We start from the raw sequence: 11173 nt of genomic DNA, 5'->3' as shown, positions 1-11173 counted from the left end.
TAATCTACCATTAAACTATTCAACAAGATATGGGCCAATGTAATTTAATAAGGGCCAACGTTAATAATTTACTACAACTATATCATTGGACCCTTGAATTAAATTAATGTAGATATGATATGGCAAAAAGGCCAAGGCACATAGAGGAAACTGTCCTCTCGATCAGATAAAAGAAAAGGAACACATAAAACTATAGACATGACAATTTTTGGTTACAGTGTGATCTCTTCATCACATAAACATCAAATCCAGATTCCAACAAGAGTGATCTCTGTCTAATCCGATAAATCATTGCGTGTAACCCGCAAATAGTTTTATCTGACAGTTCTCATACGATTCAGAGATTAATCCAGGTTTCAATCACAAAACTTGCAATTTTAATTCGGGTTCCAGGTTTGTTATTTATTTGAATTCACTGTTCTAGACCAATTATACAACAGCACATCCTTGGCATTGGCAGGAGACTTAATATTCACAATCGCTTTGATTTGCTCTGGACTTGCCTCTATCCATCTTTTTGTCACCATATAACCTAGGAACTTGCCCGCTTTTACACCAATTTGGCATTTGGAAGGATTCAATTTCATGTTGAATTTATCAAGAATATCAAATGCTTCTTCTAAATCTCTAAGGTGATCCTCAGCTCTCTTGGACTTAGCCACCATGTCATCAATATAGACTTCCATTGTGTGCCCAATTTGCTCTTTAAACATCATATTTACTAGCCTTTGGTATGTAGCACCTGCATTTCTTAGTCCAAAGGGCATAGCAATATAATAATAGATACCAGTAGGGGTCATAAAGGCTGTATCCTCTTGATCAGATGGTTCCATCTGAATTTGCTGGAATCCAGATGAAGCATCCATAAAAGTCAACAACTCATGACCCGCAGTAGCATCCACCATGGAGTCAATGTGGGGTAATGGGAAAGGATCCTTGGGACATGCCTTGTTTAAATTAGTAAAATCGACATATACCCTCCACTTTCCATTTTTCTTTTGAACAACAACCACAATGGCTAACCACCTTGGATACTTTACCTCTCTAATCATACCTGCTCTGAGCAGTTTATCTACCTCCTTTTGGATGATGGCATTCCTCTCAGGTGCAAACTTTCTCCACTTCTGATGTATGGGTTTGAATGACCTATCAATGCCAAGTTTATGAGTAATAATATCTTTAGAAATACCTATCATGTCCTCATGCTTCCAAGAGAAGGTAGTTTTCTCCTTTTTAAGAAGGATACTAAATCCTATTCAACTTTATCGAGGATCCTGGATCCTATAAAAACTTTGGATTCAGGATCCTGAGGATCCATCAGGATATCTTTAACATCTTGTTCTCTCGCCTCCAAGACATCTCTTGGAGGATACTTTAATTGCTATGCCTCGTAGGTCTTGAGGCTGGCTTCATTGATGAAGTGTAACAATTCTTGGCTTCTTGTTGATCACTTTCTATCTTCACCACACCCCCATGGAGTAGGGAGTTTAACACACTGATGATAGGTAGATGGAACTGCTTTCGTATCATGTATCCATGGCCTGCCAAGGATAACATTGCAACAAGATAAGCAATCTATGACACAAAATTTTTGAAAATAATTAACTCCCTCTATGTAAATGGGAAGTTTAATGTCCCCCAATGTGTTCTTGGTTTCTCCACTGAATCCTACAATAACTGATGATCTTGGGATAATTTCTGATTCAGGGATGTTCATTTTCTTGAGGACATCGAGTTGAATGATGTTCACTGAGCTTCCTCCGTCTATAAGAATCATGTGAACAAAATGGTTAGAAATACACAATGTAATAACAAGACCATCATGATGAGGATCCTGAATATCTATGTGGTCGTCCTCATCAAAGGATATGACTTTATCCTGTGTAAGGATAGAAGTTCGAATAGGCATATCCCCATTCTCCATCTTTGTCTCTTTTGCATGCCTTTTAGCTGCTGAAAAGGAAGTGCCACACATATCTGATCCACCGGAAATGAAGTTGATAATTTGGGCATCAACTGTAGGATCAGAAGCCCTTTCTAGAATCTTTTCAGGATCCTGGATCCTTGATTTCTTTCTTCCAAATAGCTCCTTCAAATATCCTTTGCTTAACAGGTAGCCAATCTCTTTCCTGAGGGCTATGCATTCATCAGTGAGATTACCAAAATCTACATGATAGGCACACCATTTGGAGTTGTCTTTTGTGGCAGCCGGCTTGTCATTCTTTCTAGGCCCTCTAGCTTTATCACCTAGATTCTGCATAACCAAGATTAGTTCATTGTTATCAACAACAAAGCAATATTCAGAAATAGGAGGGTAATCTTCATCATCCGCTTCTTGCTCCACAGCATGCACATTTTGATTGCCAGGCTTGTTGTATGATTTAGATTTGTTGTTCCTGAAATAGGATCCTTGCTTTTCTTGCTTTGAGGATCCTGACAGTCTTTCCTGGATCATTTTATCATCCTCTAAACGGATGAATCTAAGGGCCCTCTTTCGTACTTCATCAAGATTCCTGCAAGGGGTCATGACAAGATCATCATAGAACTGTGAATCCTTAAGTAAACCCATTTTAAAGGCCTTTACAGCTGTAGCAATATCCAAATTAGGAATCTCTAAGGATTCTCTAGTGAATTTAGTTATGTAATCTCTTAGTGATTCATTAAGACCTTGTGTTACCCTATATAAATCACTAGTTAATCGTTCAAATCTCCTACTACAAGATAATTGGCTATTGAACAAATTAACTAGATTAGCAAATGAAGTAATAGAATAAGGGGGAAGACTTAGCAGCCATTTAAGAGCTGATCATGTCAGCGTTGATCTGAAACCCTAGCATAAACATGCTTCTTTTAACCTTTCAGGAATGGGGTTGATCTCCATTCTCTCCCTGTATTGAGCTACATGCTCTTCTAGATCAGTTGTGTCATCATAGAGCTTCATGTTTGGTGTCTGAAACCTCTTTGGTATCTCTGCATCACATATAGGTGGTGCAAAGAGAGACACCCTGTGACTCCCATTCGGAATCTCAGGAATGGGCTTAATCACTCCTGGGACACCGGATATCATATCCTTGAGTTTTTGCAACTCCTTTGCCATAGCTTGGTTGATTCCTGGTTCCTGCACAAAGCCATGGTTAGCATTATCAGATGTATTTAAAGTGTTACCTCACGTTTGATTCGAGGCTGGGATTCCTGATGTGAATCCAAATTGATGTGATTCTGGAATGATCATGGGACCAGATGAGGAGACAGCCTGCATGGGAATGAATTCTCCAACATGAATTTCTGAACTTCTGATTGTTGACTCCTTAAGGATCCTTGATCCTGAAAGATGTTGGATCCAGTATGCATCGGAGCTGAAGGTCTGGGAGGATACTCCATGGATCCGTGAACCTGCGATGAGGATCCTTGAACCTGTGATGAGGATCCTAGATGCTGAAGATAGGATCCTTGAGCCGATAGAGTTCCCATGTATCCTCCTGAACTTGAGAAGGATCCTCGATGCTGGAGAGAGGATCCTTGAGGCTGAAGAGAGGATCCTGAAGGCTGGAAATAGGATCCTTGAGCCTGTGTCATTGCTGATGATCCATAGTGCATACTTGATGATCCTCCATGGTACTGGACACCTAATGTTGTGGAATGCTGAGCAGTTGTTGCTGTAGTGCCGAAATCCAGTGATCTAGGCACCAATGGAGAGTGATCCTCCGTTGATCTCTTCAATTTCTTAATTTCGTCAATTTCTCGAAGGACCCTGTTATTAGTTTTGTCCTGCTGCTGCATGTAATCCTTCATCTGCAAAATCAAAGAATAAAATCACTGTTAGTAGGACCAGAAGAAACAACAGAAATTGATTTTGTGAAAACGGGGGTTGTCTTCTTCGCAGCATTCTCAGCATTCTTCTGGGATCCAGAAGGGGCAGGAGGCAAAAGTGGAATGCCCTGTGAAAAAGTGATCATCGGCATGGAGCTTGAAGTGTTCTTCGCATGAGAAGCCATGTGGTTGAAGGTAATGAGCAAAATGAATGAAATGAACAAAATTTTTCAAGAATGAAGCACCGATTGCCCCACGGTGGTCGCCAAACTGTTTTGGTCAAAAATCACACAAGGATAATGTAACCAAATCTGGTTTTTGTGAGGTTAGATGCTTGGTTAATTGAAAAAATGTGTGAACAACAAATGAATGAAATGAATGATCAACACAAGGATTTATACAAGGAAAAAGTCCTTGATCAATGAATGATCTCCGGCAAAAAAAACCTCGGGTGATGGAAACTACCGATCACCAACTATATTAAACAAACAAAGATTACAACTTGGGATGATAACAAGCTTGGTACAAAGATTGCTAGTGTGTAAATGTGTGTAATCGCCAAGTGTTTGCAGAGAGTTCGGGTGTAGTGTACGTGTGTTGCTATATTTCTAAATCAAGCTTGCTATCCCCTTTTAAAATTAGAAATTATCTAGGCAAACAACTATCCGAAAATGGTGCAAGCTTCCCACGATCACCATAACGATCATGGAGTCCTTGCACGTGCAGAAATTTCAAGCATATTCCCCTAGAATCTCGGTTGGACCAAGTCTCATTCGAATACACCTGCAAAGCAACTTCAAAATTGATGGAAACAATTGTTAGTTTAGGATAATAACGAGGATCCTGGATCCTTAGTCTTACAACATTTTCTGAGGATCCTTAATTCAAACTGAACTGAGGATCCGTGATCTAGGCCACACTTGAGGATCCGTGATCCATATGCCATGAAATTCTATCCCTAACAAGTGATATAATTTTATTTTTTACAAAGATTTAAGAATTCAGTTTTATATACCAACTCAAAGATTTTATAAATCATTATCGTCTGATTCAAAGAGATCGAAGGAACTTACGGTTCCTTTTTTTTTTTGAATCATCAGTTCTTATTTTTTTAATCTTCAGTTCGTAAAAAACACCATACGAATTCCAGAAAACACCCCAACTTGAATCGTGATACAACTATGGTGTTCTAACATCTGGAATGATTTTTTTTGCAGGTATAAAACACCATCTAAATTTCAAAAACACCATGAATTAAATCATAATACAGTCGTGGTGTTTTAACATCTAGAATGATTCTATTGCTATTCAAGATGTTAAAACACCATGACTGTAATCACAATACAATATTACAGACTCTAGATGTTAAAACACCATGAGTTGAACCATAATTCATTATTTGCTATGTTATGTGTCTTATATACGTTCATGGTGTTTTACTGTAAAACACAACGACTTGAATCACAGTACAATTAAAACACCATTGTATGAACATAGACAAAACACCATCGGGTCAAAGCGTATTTTTTCTCTATATAAGTATAACAATATGGTACTCATATTAAAGATAAAAAACACTCGTTATTATGGTGTAGTTTTTTTTTTAAAAGAGTTACGTATAAAAAGTTATTGACGTTTAAAAAGGGGGGGGGGACTTGCATGTGCATTGCATGTGGGTTTCTAAACTTAAAAATGTTAAATTTACTTTTATAACTTTAATCTAGAAAATTAATTAATTTAATGGTAAACCCAATTTACAATTTTGGCATTATAATCTCAACCATTAGATTATAGATCAAATGGTGTAGATTCCTTCCTACACTTCTCACAAAACACACCTTTTTACAATAACCCTACCCTATATATATATATATCTACACCTATATTAAAAGTATATAAATATTATGTTTACATATAGGTATATATATATACACATTTAGGTTAACTCTTTAAAATATACATACCCGTCTATAATTAATTTATCTGATAGAGATGAATTTTGGAGTGTCCCGTTCGGGACTGCTTTTTGAATATTCAATCTCATTTAGGATATGTATACATTTTAACGAGATGATATTTAAGAAAATATCGGTTGGCATTTCCTCTACTCCCTCGAGTTTGCAGTTTTACGCATGCTTGCAGAGTTTAGGAGAAATGTTGTCGATTTTTTTCTTAAATGTTGCCTCATTAAGTTGTATACATGTGAGATAGAATATACAAACAATGTCGTACTATGCAATATATATGATGGGTATTCCAAATTTTCTTAAGGTCGTCGAAGCTCATTGGGTGAATGTAGGAGATCAACTGTTTCTTTTTGTCCTTGTGCATCGTGTACAAATTTTCAGAAATGAGATATTAAAGACATAAAGTTTATGGTTTTATGCCTAGATATACTTATGGTTGTATGTTAAGGTATTCCATTTAAAATTTTGTAAATCTTTGGAAATATGAAATACATGTTAGTTAGTTTATATGCTTAACTAATTTATTTGCACAAATTTAGTAAACATGGCATCCTTTAGACAATGTGGAGAAACTTACTATATCGGTAGCAGAAAAATGTGAACATATTTTATCAATAAGGATCTTTGGAGGAACTACTTACGAACAAAGGAATATCCATTTCTCAAGTATACTTATTTCGATCCAAAAAATTGGCAAGATTTCGTTGCAACGAAGTTGGAAATGAAGTTATGGTATATGTTAATGAATTTCTATTATTTGTTATTGTTATTACTGTAATATAGTTTCAAATATTAATAATATAGTTTGCTGATTTATTTGTAGGCAGTAGGAGCACGAGCCAAATTAAGTACACAATCGAACTCATTCCCATATCAGACTAGACGCTTGGGATACAGGGCTTTCAGTTAACAATCTGACAATATGTGGTCCCCAATGGTGGAAGCTAATGAGTTTCTTAAAGATTTAGGAAAAAAAGACCCTCACACAAGCACTTGTGATACTGAAAAATATAATGAAACAATTGATATGTAAAATGGTAAGAAAAAATATATATTTGTTTGTATATATAAAAATTTATCGAATGCTTTAATATTTATATTTTGGTTATATACTTATTTTTATATATGGATTGAGGCTAAGAAAGATATGAAACTTACTGGAAGTTATGGTCAAGGGCGAATATATATATATATATATATATATATATAGGGTAAGGTTAGATAGAAAACCCTAAAAATTTGAGAAAACCCTAGAAAACCAAACCTCCCGACTTTTTTTTTGAAAAAAATAACACATGTAATATACATGTTTTTAAGAGTTTTGAGCAAAAAAAATCAAAAAAGCGCCGAGTGATTTTTTTAAAAAAAAAAATAAACAAGTTTCAGCAACTTTTTGTCTAACACATGTTAGTGAAAAAGTTGCTGAAACTTGTTTATTTTTTAAAAAAAAAAACCACTCGGCGCTTTTTTGATTTTTTTGGCTCAAAACTCTTAAAAACATGTATATTACATGTGTTATTTTTTTCAAAAAAAAAAAAAAAAAAGTCGGGAGGTTGGGTTTTCTAGAGTTTTCTCAAAATGGAGGGTTTTCTACCTAGCATTATCCTATATATATATATATATATATATATATATATATATATATATATATATATATATATATATATATATATATATATATATAGGGAGGGGCTCATGCGAGAACCACCCTTATTGTGAGAACCTTGAGAACCAATGTAAACACAACCTAAAATAGCTAAAAAAAACCTAACCCCCACCCCCCCCAAAAAAAAAAAAAAAAACCTAAAACCCCCACCCCCCCCCCAAAAAAAAAAAACCTAACTCCCCCCCCCCCCCCCAAATCGCTACTTAAAAAAAAAAATTTTTTTGGCTTCGAAAAGTAGCGATTTTTATATAAAAAATATTAAAAAAAATTGTGTGATTTTTAGTTATTTTTAGGTATTTTTGATGTGTTCACATTGGTTCTCGCGGTTCTCACAATAAGAGGTGGTTCTCGCATGATCTTCTCCCTATATATATATATAAATTAAGAAGAAAAAGAACAAATGGTACAAATGTAAAACATTAAATAGTTTTTCTCTCAACTCATTTATTATTATCTTTGACTAATTAATTAGTCATAAACACTATCATCCTCCACACTTAAATTTTTGCTTACACACGTCAAAATTTATCCTACACGTTTTGAAATTTATCCTACGCATATGGATATTTATCCTACACAACTCGTAATTCATCCTACACACCTCGTAATTTATGCTACATTTTAAATTATATATTTTTTCTTTTTTTGAACAATATGTTTTTTTAAATAAGTTACAAATTTAATGTAGTTAGGTATTAAAAAGGAAGACTACCAATTAATGATCCATCTAAGTTTACCAATATACCCTTACACTAATATTAAATGCAAAAATTAAATGAAGTAAAATGAAGCATTCTTATTGGTTGAAATTTCTTCTTTTTTATTCTTACAAAAAAATTCTTCTCATTTGAACTTTCCTATATATATATATATATATATATATATATATATATATATATATATATATATATATATATATATATATATATATATATATATATATATAGGACAAAGATCCGTTAGGAACCACCCTTTATTGCGAGAACCGCGAGAACTAGTGTGAACACAAACAGTAATACCTAAAAAAATCTAAAAAACACCCAAAAATTTTTTTTTTTTTTTTTACTATTTTTTATATAAAAATCGCTACTTTTAGTATCCAAAAAAATTTTTTTTTTTTTTTAAATTTTTTTTTGACTACTAAAAGTAGCGATTTGAACATAAAAAATAGTAAAAAAATAAAAAAAAAAATTTTAGATTTTTTTTTGATTTTTTTAGATTTTTTAGGTTTTTTGGGGGGTTTAGTTTTTAGCATTTTAGCTTAGGGGGGGGGGTGGTTTAGGTTTTTGGGGGTGGGGGAGGGGGGTTTAGGTTTTTGGGGGGTGGGGGTGGGGTGGGGGGGTTAGGTTTTTTGAGGGTTTTAGTTTTTAGCATTTAGCTTTGGGGGGGGGGGGGTTAGGTTTTTTTTGGGGGGGGGGGGGTGGGGGTTTAGGTTTTTGGGGGGTGGGGGGTGGGGGTTAGGTTTTTTTTAGGGTTTTTTTAGCTATTTTAGCTTGTGTTCACATTGGTTCTCGCGGTTCTCGCAATAAAGGTGGTTCTCGCATGAACCTTACCCTATATATATATATATATATGTATATATAGAGAGAGAGAGAGAGATATGGATCAAGAGAAAACCACCCCAGGTTGTGAGAACTTAGAGACCTCCTACTTCTCGTACGAGTTTTGCCACCATTTTTTCACAAACATTTAATGAACATGTTACAAACACACTTGTAAAAAAAATTTGAGCGGTGTTTTAAGCATTTTTATAGCACTGTAAAAAGCTGCTGACATCAACATTTACACATACTATAAGGCCATGGGGTGTGGCTTCGCGACATACCGCCACCTCATCAAAACTAACGCCCTCTGGCGCCCCAACCCACCTCGTGCCCGCCATTAACGGGCAAAAATTGGGTTTTTCGAGGTCTTTGGTCAAATCTGTATAAGATGAATTTGGTCGAATAAAAAATGTATGTGTTACCGGAAAAGACGAACCTTTTTTGACTCCGGTGGATAGCGGCGATGCTGCAGCTGTTTGTGTAAATGAATGTTCTGTGAGAAAACCCTAATACTGGTATTTAAATGAATGTGGAAATGGGCCTTTTTTGTGTTTAGTGGGTTGGTCTGGGCTGGATGAAAACTAATATGTTTGTAGCATAATAAATATAGTATTTTATTGTATTTTTTATTTAAATTATGGCATTGTATTTTTTTATTTAAATTATGAGTTTTAAATTAATACATCAAAACTAAATAATGTTTAAGTTTAAATAAAAAATAATTAGGTAATGATGATGGGGGCTTTAAATCATTGCATGCAAGTTAAATGGACGAGCTTTAAAGCCCTCCATATAACGTGGCGCCTGTCACACCCGAAAAACGTCGCAACAGAAATACAAACGTGGTGGTGACAGAGGTTGGTACCCATAAAAGTCTTTGTGGTCGATCCTATAGTTATTTTGGACAATTTATTATTTTAAAAACATAGTTTTTAAGTTACCACATTCATCACAAACAAGTCATAGTCGTTTGACCCTTAGGGGTCTTATTACACACGATCCCGAAAGTTTAAAAGTGTCCAAACATTATTTTAATACATTAGCATCGCACAACCACATGACAAAGCAAGCCAAAATTCTCTGAAGCCGAACGCATGTACCGGAAGAACACGTAAAAATCAAGTGCCAACACAAAGGAGGGTGAGTTCACACATAATTTTGTAACAATTTTGTTTAAGGAAAACTTTCTTAATACAACACTTTAACGATATAAAAACATTCATTTATGTTTAAGGAAAATCATTTGATTTCCTTTGTAAAATGTCATGGTAGAAATCATTAGAATTGGCCCTGCCATTGTATTCTGTATGAAAACTATTTCCATGATTTTATTTTGACATTAAATTTCAGTTATATTTTCATTTTCGTAAGTTTGCAAGACGTACGAGCTATATATCAAGATTGAGGTTTTAATCCATGCTAGACAATTAAGGAATTCATTCGCCGCTATGTAGAACAGAGCGACCGGTCACGATGGGGTAGTCAACCCAATAGATCTATCAACAATCCCACATGTTCCGTATTTAAGTGATTAATGTGAGTGCAGTATGTCTATCACTTCCATCAATCACGTACCGTAGCAGGAAATGGATCAAGACGAAGTTTAAGAATGAAGAATATAAGAGAAAGTCCACCCGGGCGGATGGGGGTTAGCCCATTCGGACGGATGGAGGTCTTGTTGCAAGGAGTCCATCCTTTGTGTGAGCCCTATAAAATGGGAGCATGTTATTTCATTTAAGAACTTTTGAACCTTAGAGCTTTAGAGATCTAGAGAGAGAAAGTATTGTACAAGGTGATTCAAGGTGATGTAATTGTTAGATCCTTAATAGAATCATCATTATATTACTTTCTTGTGTCCGATCCACACACGTACACGAATTCCGCACATGATACGTGTTCTTCGCAATCATCGGGAAGTTCGAATTCGAACCAAACGCACGTTCAATTAAAAACAACTACTGTCACACCCCCAAAATCCACCTGCGGAGTATCACTGCTTGGGAGCGTGACTGACCAGGATCAAGCCACCAATCATATAGAACAACGTAAATAGTAAAAGTAATTGTCATTTAACCAAACCAATCCATATGAAAGGTGTTCCAAAACATAAGTGTAATAACAAAGTTTAGCGGAAGCGTATGAGTAAAAGCCCATTCATAAATAAAGTAATGTAATGTTATAATGTC

General features: G+C 35.2%; 1 protein-coding gene across 1 annotated transcript; it reads right to left on the bottom strand.

Annotated features, from left to right (window-relative positions):
• Positions 1-999: 999 nt before the first annotated feature.
• LOC110882019 lies at positions 1000-9528 on the bottom strand. Its single transcript, XM_035985935.1, has 2 exons — positions 9424-9528; positions 1000-4604 (listed from the first exon to the last, which is right to left on the bottom strand). Exon 2 carries the CDS (start codon positions 2567-2569, stop codon positions 1448-1450), a length of 1122 nt encoding a protein of 373 aa, XP_035841828.1. The 5' UTR covers positions 2570-4604; positions 9424-9528; the 3' UTR covers positions 1000-1447.
• Between the last annotated feature and the right edge of the window lie 1645 nt (positions 9529-11173).

This window comes from Helianthus annuus, chromosome 16 (assembly GCF_002127325.2).
Source record: "Helianthus annuus cultivar XRQ/B chromosome 16, HanXRQr2.0-SUNRISE, whole genome shotgun sequence".
NCBI classification, from domain to species: domain Eukaryota; kingdom Viridiplantae; phylum Streptophyta; class Magnoliopsida; order Asterales; family Asteraceae; genus Helianthus; species Helianthus annuus.
Note: the sequence above shows the minus strand (reverse complement) of the source record. Positions and strands in the feature narration are given on the sequence as shown.

Excerpts from the sequence above, each read along its gene's own strand:
- LOC110882019 (XM_035985935.1), bottom strand. The coding sequence starts at position 2,569 with ATGGGTTTACTTAAGGATTCACAGTTCTATGATGATCTTGTCATGACC.